Source organism: Hibiscus syriacus, unplaced genomic scaffold, assembly GCF_006381635.1.
Source record: "Hibiscus syriacus cultivar Baekdansim isolate YM2019G1 unplaced genomic scaffold, ASM638163v2 tig00110578_pilon, whole genome shotgun sequence".
NCBI lineage: Eukaryota > Viridiplantae > Streptophyta > Magnoliopsida > Malvales > Malvaceae > Hibiscus > Hibiscus syriacus.
Window position 1 is genome coordinate 366,643 of NW_024062789.1, and position 18,441 is coordinate 385,083.

Genomic DNA, 18,441 nt, shown 5'->3' on the forward strand with positions numbered 1-18,441 from the left:
ACTGCATAAGTTACAAACTATCATTTTTAAGAAAAAAACATTTCAATTCAAATATTGTTTACGCCCATAATAGATGCAATGTAAACTAGTTTTATATAAAACTTTTATATGCACAGTTTTACTTAAACTTTTATATAGATGTTAAAAACATTCATCTTTATGAATAACAATTAAATTTTACATTATCTTCGCATCTTCTCAAAATATATTACAATTTTCAAACAATTTTTATATGTTTATAATGAGTTAACATCTAGTTAATTTTACACGAAATCAGTAATCACTAAATAAATTTAAATAAAATATTACGTTTTAATCAGTTTTAGACCGTGTATATAAATCAATTGTACAATAATCCTAGATTATTATTTTCTTTGTAATAAATTTTTTTTATAATGAGTAATCTAAAATAAATACTTCGATTTAAAAAAAATCACAATCACGTGATGTGTTTGTGTTAACAATAGTTCAACACAAAGGAAAGGCCAAAAGCAATAAGCAATTATTTTAATGCGTATTTGGGGTATCACTCGTTAGGTGGGGAATCAATTTGCTGGGTTCCCTAGTTTTCTTTGAAGTCCATCCTTAAAAAATGAAAAGCTAAGCACATATAGATTAGGTAACATGGAACATCTGTGATTGTTTGAGAAGATAAATTTGCTATGGTCAGGCATTGACTTTCATTAAGGCGGTTTTAAGCAACAAATTTCCTATTTAGGCGCCATCTTAGGTGAATTTTGACACTTTGCTCGACCACTCTCTGTTTCGGCACAATGTGTAATCTTTGTTCCTTTTAAACCCTCGATTTATTTTACAGAATATTCCTAATTGTAGCGATTACTCAAGGAACTTGATATTTGTAATTAATTCACGATCTAACTATCTTATTAATTGCGACATATTTAATGTAGTTGAATTACTGAATTCGTCACATGTGAGATACGGATATAAGATTCCATCAAATTAATAGCTGTTTAGTGGCATAACCAAGCGATTTTATATATTAGAGTGTTGATCATGCCAGCTTCATCTAATTATTACATAGTTTTGAAAAGCCAGAAAAACTAGATATAAAATATGATAAGAGAAACTTCTTAAATTTTATTTTTAATTCAAAATTTTTATAAATTAAATTAAAACTTTTATTAGAAGTAAGAAAAAGCCTTATCATGCAAAATTTTTAATCTATAAAAATATCTCTGTCTTCATTTAAACAATCTTAATTATTTATGGCTAAAATATCTATAACTCACTCCATAATTTGAAAGTCGCACAAAGTCTTAGCTGCTACAACGCGTAATACACGCTCCGAAAACAAGCGCGTCGACATAACATTTCCTTCGGTTTCAGTTAAGGCATTGCTGTCACTCCCAAGACCCACCTTCCGTTCTCCTTAGTCAAATTACCCTTATCACACGAAGTCACCCGACCGAACACTTAATTCCTTTTTGTTTGATTAAGTCCATAACTATTAACTCTCCTACCTATCCCACTCTCCAAAAAACACGCGCTGAGACGCACGCACCTTCATATCTTGAGTCGACTATTGTCAATTTGAAGTTTAAATACCAAAAAAATTAACACCTTTTTTCAGTTCTCCCCCACCAGGCAACCACCATGGCAGACAGGGTTTACCCTTCAACAAAACAAGCCACCAATGGCACCGCCACCGCAACCAACACTTCGTTTCCTGCTGTCGGAACCGTCTTTCGGTTGGGCTCCGGGATTGGGCTTCGACTTGAAAATGTGGATTTATTGGGTTAGGAGTCGCCACCGATTATTTATTTAAGAATAAATAGGTTAACCGGATACCTTATTCCTTACATGATCTGCGTCTTACCAGAAATATGTCGGGCTCGGGAGTCGGTTACGGTCAAGGAAGGATTAGCACCCTTGAACTGCCCTTTCGGTACTACGTAATTTCCAGTTGTCTTTAAGTACGAAAGTCGAAAGTTTAAATGTAAAGGTAAAATTACAATCCAAACTGCTTACCTTTGATTTATGTGAAATCATCCTTAAAAAGGTCATGTAATGTGTTAGATAAAATGGAAATAAATAATGGAGAAAGTAAAAAAATGGATGGAATAAAGGAAGTAATATATAATAAAGAAAAGAAATGTATAAAAAAAAGGTTGGGAAAAAAGAATATAATAAATGTGTGTAGAATATATATATATATATATATATATATATGTAATAAAGTAAAAATAATAAAAATATATACATATAAAATATTAGATAAAAAAAATAATAATAAAATAAATATATACATACTAACTAAATAAATAAAAGTAAGAAAAAAAGTATAATATAATAAAAGCATATACGTACATACTTATGAAATATAATAGTGATGTATACATATACATTTAAACTAAAGTATTGAAAGAAGTGACAATAATAACGAATAATGAAAAATTAAGAATGATAAATGATAAAAATATATGGTTGACTATATATAATAAGTGCACTATTTAAATAAAATAAGAGGGGGAAAAACGTGAAGGGACCAAATTGAACGGAAAATTGAATTTGGGATTGATTTAGAAGAAATTAGGAGTGAAATAAAAGCTTAGGAAGAAAGAGGGACTGAAACGGGTATTAACCCTCTTTTGAAAGGATACACGTGGATCCATTGCATGGAGCAGAACAGGCCATATATTTAGGTTAAAACCATTTTAACAATTCTCATTTACCCTTTTCATAAGCCGAGACCCTCCCCCTTTCTAAGTTCTCTGGGCCATTCTTCCAAGTGAAGAACACAGGCCCCGTTTTCCAGAAAACACCGCCTCGCGCCGCCTCGTCGTCGCCGTTGAACGGTGACGGCCACCGTTCATCGGCGGCAAAACTTATATTTTTTGTTCTTTTCGAAAGCTTTTCAAATTTCTTTTTCACCAATCGAATCTGTTTTTCAAAAATCAACCCGGAGGAGCATAGATCTAAAAATATTTCGGAAAAAAAAAAGGCCTCACTTCGTTCATCAACCAAAAACGTTTCTTTTGAGTTTTATTCGAACCACAACAATGAAGGAGATACGCATACAAGGTAAAAACGACAAACAAGGTAAGGAAACACTACCTCTTTATTTCCTTTCAAACTGATTACAATAGCTTCGAGTACTTCTATATTTCTCTGGTATTTCCGTAGGACTTTCGTGTGTTTTTTTTTGTCTTCCCTCCCTCATAAATGGATTACATGTCTTATTTATAGCCTAGAATCTAAGTGTTTGACCCCTATTAGAACTCTAACTCCAATGTTTGTTGGCTTGTTATCTTCATGAAATCCTTGCGCCGGAGGAATCGGAGTTGTGGGGGATGTGAGACGGGTGGCCGTGAAACTCGGAAAGGGAGGCGAGGGAGCTTGTGGCGTAGAACAGAACACTGCCAGGGTTAGGGTTCCTCACGGCTGTTGAACTGGGCTTGGTTCGTTTGTTGGGTTGCATGTTCAGGCCTGTAAAAAAACGAAATTAATAATATTAACATTATAAGGACGCAAATCACGTGTTTACACCTGCCCCTCTTTGCTTATTGTCGTGTAACGAAAATAGAGCAAAGATTAAATGACACATATTTCGTCCATATCGAATATCCTCCGTCGTAGAGTTGAAATCCGATGCTGAAATTGGTTTGTCGATCACGAAACGACTCACTCGTCGTGAAGTTGGGTCAAAACCGGAAAATTTTGAGCACGAAATCCTTCGTCGTGAAGTTGAAACCGAGCTCAAAGTTTTTTTGACAAGTGGCCTCTGAATCGTCTTCTGGCTCAAGGTACTTCGTCGTGAAGCTGAAACTTGACTTGAAGACTTTGGTGTTGTGGTGTTACAGATGACTCATTCGTCGTGAGGTTGGGTTCATCTGTTAGGGCATGATACCCTTCGTTGTGAAGTTGTGTATGCCCTCTTCGTCTTGAAGTTGAGCCTGGGAACTGGATATCCTTCATCGTGAAGTTGAAATCCAAGTGAGTAGTATTGTTCCGAGTCCAATATCCTCCACCGTGGAGTTGAAATTGGTTCTGGAACTGGGAAATTGTTTCTTGACAACCAGCGGTCCCTTCGTCGTGAAGTTGAACTTGTGTTGTCTGGAGTCCAATGTCCTTCGTTGTGAAGTTGAAATTGGCTCCGAAATTGAGAAGTTGCTTATTGACAACCAGCGGTCCCTTCGTCGTGAAGTTGAACTTGCGTTGTCTAGAGTCCAATATCCTTCGTTGTGAAGTTGAAATTGGCTCTGAATTTGAGAAATATTTGTTGACAACCAGCGGTCCCTTCGTCGTGAAGTTGAACTTGCGTTGTCTGGAGTCCAATATCCTTCGTTTGTGAAGTTGAAATTGGCTCTGAATTTGAGAAATGTTTGTTGACAACCAGCGGTCCCTTCGTCGTGAAGTTGAACTTGCGTTGTCTGGAGTCCAATATCCTTCGTTGTGAAGTTGAAATTGGCTCTGAATTTGAGAAATGTTTGTTGACAACCAGCGGTCCCTTCGTCGTGAAGTTGAACTTGCGTCGTCTGGAGTCCAATATCCTTTGTTGTGAAGTTGAAATTGGCTCTGAATTTGAGAAATGTTTGTTGACAACCAGCGGTCCCTTCGTCGTGAAGTTGAACTTGCGTTGTCTGGAGTCCAATATCCTTCGTTGTGAAGTTGAAATTGGCTCTGGGTAAATCCTGCAAAGATATGCATATATGCGATGGTATGAATGTCATGCTCTTAGGTATGCCTAAAAATGTATGGGCAACACATGTTATTCTGGGCTCTGGAGAGAAATCTTGATTTCCGGTGGCCTGTCGTTGTTGACTCTTGATTTTGAGGGCTTGAAGTTCCGATCTCTGATCTTGAATTCTTCAAATGTCTGAGTCTGATGTGCACATTCTGGTTTTTTTTTTTTTTTTTTTTTTTTTTTTTTTGGAAATGCTCCTCAACCATCTCAAGCATGTGCATGAGCCTTGATCGGCTTCTGGGTACCTGTACTTTTCCATGAATCTTTGTACAGTAATATACGATTATTTTTCATAAAAATAAATAAACCATTAGGTTTAAATCTAATTCAAGATGCTCGAAAGGAGTTGGAGGAAATATGGTCTTTATTCATAAGGGAGGAGAAGAACAAATAATACATGGCAAACATTCTAGAAGACGAATACACAATGATGTGTAAATGAATGTCTTAGATCTCGATAACGTGGGCACTTCTGAGCTGAAAAGTCTTTTGGTGACTTTGAATGCAGCCTTTGCCAAAGGATCTTTGAAAATGCGACAACGTTTGGGAGGGTGCAACATTTCTCCGATTTGTTGAGTTCGTAGAAGATTCATGTGCCGGGATGTTTCCACCGTTGATATCCAAATCGCCCTTTCCGGGTTTTCAACTTGGACCCATCCTTAGTTGCAAGACGCCCTTTGCGGGTTTTCATCTTGAACCCACCTTATTTTCTCTTCTTTTTTCTTTTTCTTTTTTCAATTTAGGACGCCCTTTCGGGTTTTCACCCTAAACGTTTTTTTTTTTTTTTTTTTTTCAACTTAGGACGCCCTCTCGGGTTTTCATCCTAAGCGAAATATTTCTTGACTGCGTCCGAGTTGATGGGATGTGGCAGTTCAGGTCCGTCCATTTCAGCTAGGACGAGGGCTCCTCCGGAGAAAGCCTTTTTCACGACATAAGGTCCTTCCCAATTTGGCGTCCATTTTCCTCGGACATCTTTATGGACCGGCCAGATTCTTTTTAGCACTAGATCCCCTTCGCGGAATATTCTCGGGCGCACCTTTTTGTCATGTGCTCGGATCATTCGTTTCTGATAGATTTGACCATGATGAATGGCTTTCAGTCTTTTTTCATCTATCAGATTAAGCTGATCATATCTGGATTGTGCCCATTCTGCATCATCCAGTTTGACTTCTGACAAGACCCTAAGAGACGGAATCTCGACTTCAATGGGTAGCACTGCTTCCATTCCATAGGCTAGTGAAAATGGAGTTGCCCCAGTCGAAGTTCGTACCGAGGTTCGATAAGCGAACAAAGCAAAAGGCAACTTCTCATGCCAGTCTTTGTAAGTTTCAGTTGTTTTCTCCACTATCTTCTTAATATTTTTGTTTGCTGCTTCTACTGCTCCGTTCATCTTTGGTCTGTAAGCAGTGGAATTATGATGTTTTATGTTGAACTGTTCGCAGGCAGCGCTCATCGTCTTGTTGTTCAAGTTTGTTGCGTTATCGGTGATAATCCTTTCAGGTAGACCATACCGACATATAATTTCTTTCTTCAGAAACTTGCAAATAGTGGATTGAGTGACACTGGCGTATGACGCAGCCTCTACCCATTTCGTGAAATAGTCAATTGCTACGAGAATGAAACGGTGACCATTCGAAGCCTTCGGATGGATTTGCCCGATAACGTCCATGCCCCACACAGAAAAAGGCCATGGTGACGTCATTACATGAAGCGGATGGGGTGGAACATTTATCTTGTCTCCATAAATCTGACATTTATGACATCTCCTAGCATAGTTGATGCAATCACTTTCCAGTGTGGACCAAAAATATCCGCATCTCATTATTTGTCTTGACATCATATGCCCATTTACATGTGCTCCACAAACCCCATCATGTACTTCTTCCACTATCATTTTTGCCTCTTCAGCATCGACGCATCTTAATAGAACTTGGTTATGGCTTTTCTTGTATAAAACCTCTCTGTCAAGGACGTATCCAGCTGCCAACCTTCTAAGGGTTCTCTTATCGGTTTCGGTGGCTTTCTCTGGATAACTCTGATGCTTGATATACTGCAGAATGTCGAAGTACCAAGGCTTAGTATCTTTCACTTCTTCAATTTGGTAACAATGAGCTGGGTACTCATACGATTGCATGTTGATTGGCATCATTTTAGACTCCCCACCAACCCTGAATGCGGCTGCCAATGTAGCTAAAGCGTCAGCCATCTGATTTTCTTCTCTAGGCACGTAGTGGAAGGTGACTTTGTCGAACTCTTCGAGCAGATCCAACACTAGTTTTCGGTACTCTAACAGCTTTATATCCTTAGTTTCCCACTCTCCTCGGAGCTGATAGATTACTAAGGCTGAGTCTCCATACACCCGTAAAGTCTTTATATTTTGCCCCAGTGCAGCCCGAATTCCCAAGACACAGGCTTCGTATTCTGCCATGTTATTGGTACAATCAAAGTTCAGTCTGCTCGTAAATGGGTAGTGACTCCCTTATGGGGAGACTAGAATTGCCCCGATGCCATGTCCTAGTGCATTTGATGCCCCATCGAAGTGCATTCTCCAAGAACCGTCCGTTAAAATGCTTGTTTCCTCTAAAGATATGGCCATTAAGTCCTCGTCCGGGAAATCAAAGTCCAGCGGCTCATAGCTCTCATCAGTTCTGCTTGCCAAAAAATCGGATATGGCGCTGCCTTTTACCGCTTTTTGGCTCACGTATTCGATGTCAAATTCAGACAAAAGCATCTGCCATCGAGCTAACCTTCCGGATAGAGCAGGTACACCCATCATGTATTTTAGTGGGTCTAACTTGGAAATCAGCCAAGTGGTGTGATACAACATGTATTGTCGAAGTCTTTTTGTAGCCCATACCAGGGCACAACAAACCTTCTCAATAGGAGGATATCGGACCTCGCCATTGGTGAACTTCTTGCTTAAGTAGTAGATGGCTCTTTCCTTCTTCCCAGACTCATCGTGTTGACCCAGAACACACCCCATGGAGTTCTCGAATATGGAGAGATACAAAAACAGAGGTTTTCCTGGGATAGGGGACATCAGGACAGGAGTGTGAGACAAGTACTCTTTTACCTTCTCAAATGCAATCTGACAATTTTTATCCCATGCTCCAGGGCTATTTTTCCGGAGGAGACGAAAGATGGGGTCACATTTGTCGGTTAACTGAGAGATGAACCGAGCTATGTAGTTTAGTCTGCCCAGAAAACCTCGGACTTCTTTTTGGGTTCGTGGTGGATGTAGATTCTGGATAGCCTTAACCTTATCTGGATCGACCTGTATGCCTCTCCTGCTGACTATAAAGCCTAGTAGTTTTCCAGATGTTACCCCGAAGGTACACTTGCTAGGGTTTAGTCTTAGTTGGAACTTTCTCAATCTCTGGAAGAGCTTCCTCAGATTCTTGACATGTTCCCTCTCGGTCTGTGCCTTGACAATCATGTCGTCGACATAAACCTCGATTTCTTTGTGCATCATGTCGTGGAACAGGGTCACCATAGCTCTCTGATATGTTGCCCCAGCATTCTTTAATCCGAAAGGCATCACTTTGTAACAGAAAGTTCCCCACATTGTGACGAAAGTGGTCTTTTCCATGTCTTCGGGATGCATCTTGATCTGATTGTACCCCGAAAATCCATCCATGAATGAAAAGTAGGCGTTCCCGGCCGTATTGTCCACCAGAGTGTCTATGTGTGGCAGAGGAAAGTTGTCCTTGGGACTGGCCTTATTAAGGTCTCGGTAATCGACACACATGCGTACTTTCCCGTCCTTCTTCGGTACAGGCACTATGTTGGCCACCCATTCAGGGTATTTGGCTACTTGGAGAAAACCGGCATCAAATTGCTTCTTGACTTCCTCCTTTATCTTAAGGAGCATTTCTGGTCGCATTCTTCTCAGTTTTTGCTGCACTGGTTTGAATTCTGGTTTGATTGGTAGTTTGTGAACTACCATATCTGTGTCTAGTCCCGGCATGTCTTGATACGACCAAGCAAACACATCTTCGTACTCCTGAAGTAAGGCTATCAGGTTTTTTCTTGCTTCAGTCGAAAGAGTTGTGCCGATTTTAACCTCCTTTCGATCTTCCTCAGTGCCCAAATTTAAGATTTCGATCGCCTCTTCATGTGGCAGTATTTGCTTTTCTTTTTTTTCTATCATTCTCAACAATTCGGTAGGTAAGTTGTACTCTTCTTCATTATCGCATTCTTCAAATTCCCCAAGACAAATGGTTGATTCAAAATCCACCTCCGGATCAGGGTCATTAGTGCCCACATTATCGTTATCTGGGAACCTGAAAGGAGGAAGATGTGTATGTGTGAGAGGATAATATCCCACACGGAATGGTCAAGAACTAACTTTGAGAGTAACTGGAAATGAAATACTGAAGGAGATAGATAATGAATAAAAGAAAACTTTGTTTGCCATGGAAAAGAAAAATGCATCCTTTATTAAACTTAAACAAAACATTTATTCACCCTTACAAAAGATCACCTATTGCCCCGGGTATAGGCAAATAGGGATAGTTCGAATATTACTCTGAAAGATTCTTGTAAACCACAGGTAGTTCTTCCACCGACCAACTGCTAGGTACGAATCCATGCGGCAGAGGGCATATCCTGGATCTATCTTCGTTGTCAACATCTTCTGTGGTCACGGCATTAACGTTCAGATCTTCCAGAGCCGTTTGTAACTCGGACATGGTGGTCTCAAACACATAACCACCTGACTTGAATGTTCTGAAGAGCGGCGGGAATGTCATAGGCTTCCATTGGAGTTCGTTTCCAGTCAATCTGGCTAACCTTTTCTCCCGGTTCTTTTGAATTTCCTTTCTCTTTTCATGATAACCGGGCTGAAAACCGAGCCCAAACTGGTCTAATTTTGGGATAGGACGGACAGGGTTGATCATTCCTTGCAAATATTTCCCAAAACCTCTCCCGGTTCTTGCGCCTCGGCCTAGGGTTTGCTTGATCTCCATCCTTGTACATTTGGAGAGTCGAGGTCTTGGGATTCTTTTTCCTTCTGCCACGAATGTGGCATTCACAAACTCCAAGGAACGGAACGAACATTCTACCGCTTCCTCGTCTACTTCGATGTATGGAGCCTCCGTGGTCACGCTTGCCACGATATCTTCCTCAGCGTTGATAATTACCAAGGCCCCGTCAATGACAAATTTAACTTTCTGGTGCAACGTGGAGGGTACTGCACCTGCTTGATGAATCCACGGCCTTCCCAAAAGACAGCTATAGGACGGCATGATATCCATCACAAGGAACTCAACATCATAGGTGGCTGGTCCGATGGTCAATGGTACCTCAATCTTTCCGATTACCTCTCTTTTGGTCCCATCAAATGCTCGGACCACATTCTGACAAGCTCTCATATGAGAGGTATCTATTGGTAGCCTCTTCAATGTAATCAAAGGCATCACGTTCAAGGCTGAACCATTATCTATTAAGACACTTGGTAAAGCGTGCCCCTTACAGTAGGTAGTAATGTGTAACGCCTTCGTTCGGCCTCTTCCTCCTGATGGAATCTCATCATCTGAAAATGAGATGAGATTATCAGCTTGAATATTGTTTACCAGTCGATCCATCTTGCTGACTGGTATGTCTTGTGGTACGAACGTTTGATTAAGGACATTCAACAACGCTTCTCGGTGTGCTTCCGAGCTTAAAAGTAGTGCTAGCATTGAAGTACGTGTAGGTAAGTTGTGGAGCTGTTCTACAATGTTGTACTCGCTGTGCTTCAAGATCTTGAGGAACTCTTTAGCTTCTTCCTCCTTTATAGGTTCATTGACGACTAGCACATCTTCTTTGAATGGCTCCAGTGGTCTTTGCCCCACTTTACTATTACCTCCTCCGGAAGTGCTCACCTGACACTCATACTTCCATGGCACTTGCCGATTGTCCTTATATTGAAAAGGCCTCGGTGCGGAGATTACCACCTTGGCTGGTGTTGTCACTGTCATGCTTGCCTTAGGGGTAATTATCAAAGGACTACCCCTACCAAATTTTCTATCTGATGATTCTCCGGTGGCACAAACATCTGCTTCCAAAGAATCTTGAATTTCTTCGTAAAACTCCAGCTCCTTTCGATCCATCATGAGCTGGACTAACAATCTGAACTCTGGGCAATCTTGCACTTTATGCCCTTCTTTGTTGTGGTAACAACAATGGTTACCATCTTCATTTTCTGTCGTATCTGGATATGGTGCAAGAAATCCTGCCTTTACCATTTGGCTCCATACCCAAGCCAAAGGAGATTTTATTTCCGAAACACTCGATTTAATTCTCCTTCCCCTTTCAGTAGTAATGGCATTGATTCCTGTCTCCTGATGATTGGGCAAGGGATTCTGAGCGACGTTTGGTGCTCCGGAGTTGAAAGTGATCCAATTCTTGTTTCTCATTCTTTGCACAAGTCTCTTGAATGCGAGACAACTTTCAATCGAATGCCCCTGCACACCGCCATGGTATTCGCAATGAGCGCTCTCGTCATACCATTTCGGGTAAGGGGGATTTATTGGATTCATAGGATAAGGCGACACTGCATGAGTGTCGAAGAGCTGTTGGTATAATTCTTTATACGTCATGGGAATGGGGTCAAACTGCTCCCTTTCCCTTTCTCTTCTCGGTTCTCTCTGGTTCTGTCTAGAAGTACCGGATGGTACAGCTGCTGTGGAATTTGAGCTTGAGATCGTAACCCCCTTGTTGACGTTGTAGGTGTTCACATTGTTGATCTCTCGCTCCTTGTTTTTCGTGGGAGGCTTTTTACTGGAGTCTCCTCCCTCAATCTTTCCTTGTTTAATGGCCAACTCGATCATTTCGCCGGCCATGACTAAATCTGAAAAACTCCCCGACGTGATTGCTACCAAATGCCCGAAGTAAGGTGCCCTCAGGGTCTGTACAAACAGCTTTCTAGTTTCCTTTTCATCCAAAGGTGGATGAACTTGCACAGATAAATCCCTCCATCTCTGTGCGTACTGTCGGAAACTCTCATTGTGTTTCTTCTCCAGGCTTTGTAACATGACCCGGTCTGGTCTCATATCGTTGATATGCTTATACTGCTCCAGGAAAGACTTGGCTAAGTCTTTCCACGTCTTGATATGAGTTCGGCTAAGCTGGTTGTACCACCGAATAGCTGAACCGGACAGGCTCTCCTGAAAACAATGGATCAGGAGTTGATCATTCCCTCCATATCCTGTCATCTTTCGACAGAACATAGTGATATGGACTGAAGGGCAGCTGTTCCCGTCGAACTTCTCAAACTCAGGAATTTTAAACTTTGGTGGAAGCACCAAGTCTGGAACTAGGCTTAGCTCCATTGCGTCCACTCCATAATAATCATGGTCTCCCTGGACCATCTTTATTTGATCTTCTAATATTTTTATCTTTTCTTCCATCTTTTTGGCTTTATCTTCCTCGTCAAAGTCTGGGACATTATAATCATCCGGATGATCATCAGGGATGATTGTAGAAGTTTTTATCTTCACAGCAGGTGCAACTTTCGCTTTGGTAGCGGATGAGTCCCCGGGTAGTGCTGCTTTCCCTTTAGTAGCAGATGCGTCCCCGGGTAATATTCCGGGTGAGAGAACCACTTGCGGGGTTGGTGGTATGGCCACCCCCTCGGAAGAGATGCCCCCTGATGCACTAGCTTGCTGTAGACCTGACAACTTGGCTACGATTTGGTCGACCAAGGACTCCTGATTTTTCTTGATGGACTCAAGAGTACTTTCACTGTTCTGAGCCATCTTATCTTCTAGTTCCTTTTGAAGTCTTGCCATGTGCTCTTCGATTTTCTCCATTCTGGCTTCCATTTGTCTCTTTTTTGTTCGAGTATTGTGCGGGTGATGTGTATCTGATGCTTGTGGTGGTAAGCTCGGTGTCTGAGACATGTTCTGTTAGTTAATACGAATGTAAAAACATGGAAAAAAAATATAAAATAAACAGACATGAAATATAAAATGCAAGAAATGCAATGCATGATGTATGCAATTGGAGGCATTGATCCAGAAAAGTGTTCATTATTATAAATAACCCTTGTTCAGACAAAAATGTCTTATCTTTTAAGAGACATAAAAACAGATTAAAGGTACATTTGGACTAAATCCTCTAGACCCCGAACAGCTTCCAGTAGGTTGACAAGTCTTCTGCCTTCATCTGTCACTGGTTGAATGCCTTGTCGAACCACACCCGCTTCCCTTGCTAGGCCGTGAAGATGACGGGCTGCTTTTTGCACTTGATCCAGGAAAACTCGGATGGTTGCGTCTCGGGCCCTCACCCTTCGTTGTGCTTGTTCCCAACGGAAACGCCATTGTAATCCTCCGTCGAAAGGCACCATCTGAAGCTCGTTTGCTTGCCTCTTGAACCCCTCTACAATAGCTTCTAACTCAGCTATTGTCTTGCCATCTTTCTCATGTCGTTCTTCTAAGTCAGCTATCCGAACTCTCAAGCGCTGGTTCTGATATTGACTATCTGCCAAGCGTCTTTGGGCAGTCTTCATCTGTTCCTTCCAAGCTTTCTCATCAGGCCCTTCAAACTTCCTTTTCAGGCTATGAGCCTCGTCTTTCCAGTATTCAGAGGTTACCTTCAACTTGGAGTTATCCTTGACTTTGTCTTGATACCCCTTTCTCAAGTCTTCAAGCTCAAAACGGACTCTTTTTTGTTCTTTTTCTAGTTTTTCTGCCCGATCTTTCTGAGAGTCAGCATCGAGCTTCCACTGATAACGTTCAGCTTCAAGTTCCTTTATCCTTTGCTTCAGCTCATTATTCACGGCTTCAAACTCGGTCTTGGCTATCTCGAGTTCAGAAGGGACATGCCTGAGATGTTCTTCCATGGTCCGGGTGTCATCACAGTCTGGCACAGGGATGTTGTCATTCTTTCTTAATCTTCGCCACTCCACATAATCCGGAGTGAGCATGCTTCTGGCAGCTACAACATCCATCCGGAATACTTTCCTCCATGAATCGGCTGCTTCTTTGATCATCTTTTTATAGCTGTCGCCGTGATACTCAAACTCTGACCTAGCCAACCCGCACGTTGCTGGGACAAACTGACGTGCTCCATATTGTCTAAGTGCTAATAGCGGAGCATACCCGACTGCTCCCCAAAGTCCAAGTAAGGTCACAGTGTCGGAGTCACCACATCGAAAAAGAACATCACTGAGGAATAACCAAGGGGCTCTCCAGACAATATCTTGGTCTTGAAGATGCGTAAAGACCTTCATCCATTTTTCTTTTGAAGCACCTTCATACCATTTTAAGGTAATAAATTCACCTAGAGGTGAATAGGTGGTGCTGAAACGGCGGTAGGCAACCCCGTCAGTCTTCCAGAAGTGGCTGTGAATCCAGACCTGAATGAGCTGAATGCACCCGGTGAATCTTCCTCCGCCAGTTCTTCGGCAATGGTTGAGCGATCGAAAGGTCTCAGCCAAGATGGTTGGTGCTGGGTTAACTCGTTTAGAAAGTTGCTCAAATAGTTCCACCACGGCAGCGTCAATGCACCCCAAAGCCTTCGGAAATATGATCAAACCGTACAGACCCAGTGCAAACAGGTCTATAGTCTTCCACTCATCAGGGTGGTTTTTCATTAGTTGCTTTATATGGATCCACTCGATTCCTTCCCCGCTACCTTTGTGCCGGAGTCGATCAGTCACCCACTTTTCATCAACCCCTGCAATCTTGGCCAGTCCGTTCTTGAAGGGCTGACTCTTGATATGTTTAATATATGCCCTCTCTAGTTTGATGCTTTCGCAGTGTAGTAGAGTAGTATACTCTTCGATAGTAGGCACCATGTCTTCCTGGTTAAAGGTGAAACAACTATATCCAGGGTTCCAGAATTGAATTAATGCTCGGAGTAAGGGCTCATCAGTCTTGACATGGAGCAAGAGGGCGATATCACCATATCGTTGGCTGAACTTCTGCTTTCTGTCATTTTTCCAACTGTCCCAAATGTTTCGCAGCTCTTGGGCATTATTCTGTTTCAGGCTGACAGCGGCATAACTAACCAGTTCTGACACATAGTTTCCCTGAAGACTGTCTCCCTTCTCTTTCTGAGCCTTCTCGGACCATAGTCGTGCCTCAGCGTTTTCAATCTCTTGTATTACAACACCTTTGTCCATTAATTCGAATTATTTTGTGTATAACAAACGCTTTTTAGGGATCAATAGCCTCTTGTAATGATGCAAATGCTAGAAAACAAACACAAAGGCAAAAAACGTTAGTAAAATAAAAAATGCAAATAAGAAATGACGGAAAAAAAAAAGCGCAAAAAAAACATGGTTAGGGTAAAAATATCCTAGGTTTTGGAACGTGGTTTCGGGGTAGGCTCTAATTCTTCATGGTCTCCCGGTTTAGGTTTTAAAAAACGGTACCCGAGTCCTCCTTGTCGGTGCCCCCTTGGGCTTGCCAGACCCTTAGTCCTAAACCCATCACAGGCTTGTGTGGACTAAGTTAAACTCGAGGGGACACATTCCCTTATGCCCGCACGGTGAATAAATTCACACGAAAACATAAGGTATATGAATCCCGAAGGCTACTTGCTAGGCCCGCACGGTGAATAAATTCACACGAAGGCGTCGCTTTCACCCCCACTTAAAATAGGAATTGGAGCTCGGGTATAGAGCCTTAAATGAAAAAACTTTGAAGTCTGAAATCATGAGAAAACGATTAGTCCAACTATTTACTCGAAAATATAATCAAAAGTAAGTAAAAAGGATCGAAATATTACCTTAAAATTTAAACTTACCATTTTCGTAAAAAGACAACTGGAAATTACCTTAGCCTGACTCGCTTACCTCAAAGTCCCCAGCGGAGTCGCCAAGCTGTCGGAACCGTCTTTCGGTTGGGCCCCGGGATTGGGCTTCGACTTGAAAATGTGGATTGATTGGGTTAGGAGTCGCCACCGATTATTTATTTAAGAATAAATAGGTTAACCGGATACCTTATTCCTTACATGATCTGCGTCTTACCAGAAATATGTCGGGCTCGGGAGTCGGTTACGGTCAAGGAAGGATTAGCACCCTTGAACTGCCCTTTCGGTACTACGTAATTTCCAGTTGTCTTTAAGTACGAAAGTCGAAAGTTTAAATGTAAAGGTAAAATTACAATCCAAACTGCTTACCTTTGATTTATGTGAAATCATCCTTAAAAAGGTCATGTAATGTGTTAGATAAAATGGAAATAAATAATGGAGAAAGTAAAAAAATGGATGGAATAAAGGAAGTAATATATATAATAAAGAAAAGAAATGTATAAAAAAAAGGTTGGGAAAAAAGAATATAATAAATGTGTGTAGAATATATATATATATATATATAATATGTAATAAAGTAAAAATAATAAAAATATATACATATAAAATATTAGATAAAAAAAATAATAATAAAATAAATATATACATACTAACTAAATAAATAAAAGTAAGAAAAAAAAAGTATAATATAATAAAAGCATATACGTACATACTTATGAAATATAATAGTGATGTATACATATACATTTAAACTAAAGTATTGAAAGAAGTGACAATAATAACGAATAATGAAAAATTAAGAATGATAAATGATAAAAATATATGGTTGACTATATATAATAAGTGCACTATTTAAATAAAAATAAGAGGGGGAAAAACGTGAAGGGACCAAATTGAACGGAAAATTGAATTTGGGATTGATTTAGAAGAAATTAGGAGTGAAATAAAAGCTTAGGAAGAAAGAGGGACTGAAACGGGTATTAACCCTCTTTTGAAAGGATACACGTGGATCCATTGCATGGAGCAGAACAGGCCATATATTTAGGTTAAAACCATTTTAACAATTCTCATTTACCCTTTTCATAAGCCGAGACCCTCCCCCTTTCTAAGTTCTCTGGGCCATTCTTCCAAGTGAAGAACACAGGCCCCGTTTTCCAGAAAACACCGCCTCGCGCCGCCTCATCGTCGCCGTTGAACGGTGACGGCCACCGTTCATCGGCGGCAAAACTTATATTTTTTTGTTCTTTTCGAAAGCTTTTCAAATTTCTTTTTCACCAATCGAATCTGTTTTTCAAAAATCAACCCGGAGGAGCATAGATCTAAAAATATTTCGGAAAAAAAAAAGGCCTCACTTCGTTCATCAACCAAAAACGTTTCTTTTGAGTTTTATTCGAACCACAACAATGAAGGAGATACGCATACAAGGTAAAAACGACAAACAAGGTAAGGAAACACTACCTCTTTATTTCCTTTCAAACTGATTACAATAGCTTCGAGTACTTCTATATTTCTCTGGTATTTCCGTAGGACTTTCGTGTGTTTTTTTTTTGTCTTCCCTCCCTCATAAATGGATTACATGTCTTATTTATAGCCTAGAATCTAAGTGTTTGACCCCTATTAGAACTCTAACTCCAATGTTTGTTGGCTTGTTATCTTCATGAAATCCTTGCGCCGGAGGAATCGGAGTTGTGGGGGATGTGAGACGGGTGGCCGTGAAACTCGGAAAGGGAGGCGAGGGAGCTTGTGGCGTAGAACAGAACACTGCCAGGGTTAGGGTTCCTCACGGCTGTTGAACTGGGCTTGGTTCGTTTGTTGGGTTGCATGTTCAGGCCTGTAAAAAAACGAAATTAATAATATTAACATTATATGGACGCAAATCATGTGTTTACACCTGCCACTAAAGCTCAACTCTACGGAGCTTCCCGCCCTCTCTACCGTCCACAACCGAATCGCCACCGCCGCTCCTGCTGTTGTTCTTGTTGCCTTTGGACCACCATAGCTATCCTCATCCTCCTAGCCGCCATAGCCGGTGCTATCCTATACGTCCTTTACCGCCCCCACCGCCCCACTTTCGCAGTTTCCTCCCTCAAAGTCTCAACCCTTAATATAACCTCAGCCTCCAAGCTGATCACCAACATCAACCTCAACGTCGAAGCCAAAAATCCTAACAAAAAACTCGTCTACAGTTACGACCCAACCACCATATCTATTACCACAAGTGAAGACATCGATATCGGGGATGGTTCTTTCGGTTCCTTCGTGCATGGGACTAAAAACACGACCCTTTTGAAAGCAGCCATAACCAGTAGCAACCAAGAACTCGATGACACGTCGGCTGGCAAGTTAAAGACCGCTTTGAAGACAAAGAACGGGCTGCCATTGAAGATTAAGCTCGAAACTAAAGTGAAAGCGAAGATGGGAGCATTGAAGACACCAAAGCTTAAGATTATGGTGACTTGTGAAGGGGTTAAAGTTACTGTTCCGAAGGGGAAATCGGCAACCACGGCTTCAACTTCCAATGCAAAGTGTAAGGTTGATTTGAAGCTCAAGATCTGGAAATGGACGTTCTGATCGATGTGAATTTGAGAAAGATGAAGAAAAAGGGTTGATGTTTATTTTAGTTTAGTTTTTATCTTTGCTATTTACCATGTTCTTTAGCTTTGTATTATTATTATTATTGGCTGATGAATTGATGATGTTTTGCGCGAAAATTGTAATATATGCTTTTTTTCTTCTTATTCAGTAAATTTTATTTTGCCATAATAATATGTTTTTAGTGGTAGCCGTGTCGTTACCGAATATGAAAGAGAGAAATAAGCAATGATGGATTGGTTTGGTGCATATAATTCATACAGTATGAGCGTCGGTGGGAAATTTTTAATTATTTTTGAGGTGTAGGGTCCCAATCTCAATTCTCAAAGCTTAGTTAGCTTTCCTGGAAAGGACCTTCGTTTTTCTCCTCGGAAGGAACAAAATGGAAATACATGTACAAT

At 40.9% G+C, this 18,441-nt stretch overlaps 1 protein-coding gene across 1 annotated transcript; it reads left to right on the forward strand.

Annotated features, from left to right (window-relative positions):
- The first annotated feature begins 1,584 nt into the window (after positions 1-1,584).
- LOC120133344 (NDR1/HIN1-like protein 13) lies at positions 1,585-18,094 on the forward strand. The gene is made up of 2 exons (XM_039149949.1): positions 1,585-1,689; positions 17,339-18,094. Exons 1-2 carry the CDS (start codon positions 1,618-1,620, stop codon positions 18,017-18,019), a joined length of 753 nt encoding a protein of 250 aa, XP_039005880.1. The 5' UTR covers positions 1,585-1,617; the 3' UTR covers positions 18,020-18,094.
- The last annotated feature ends 347 nt before the right edge of the window (positions 18,095-18,441 follow it).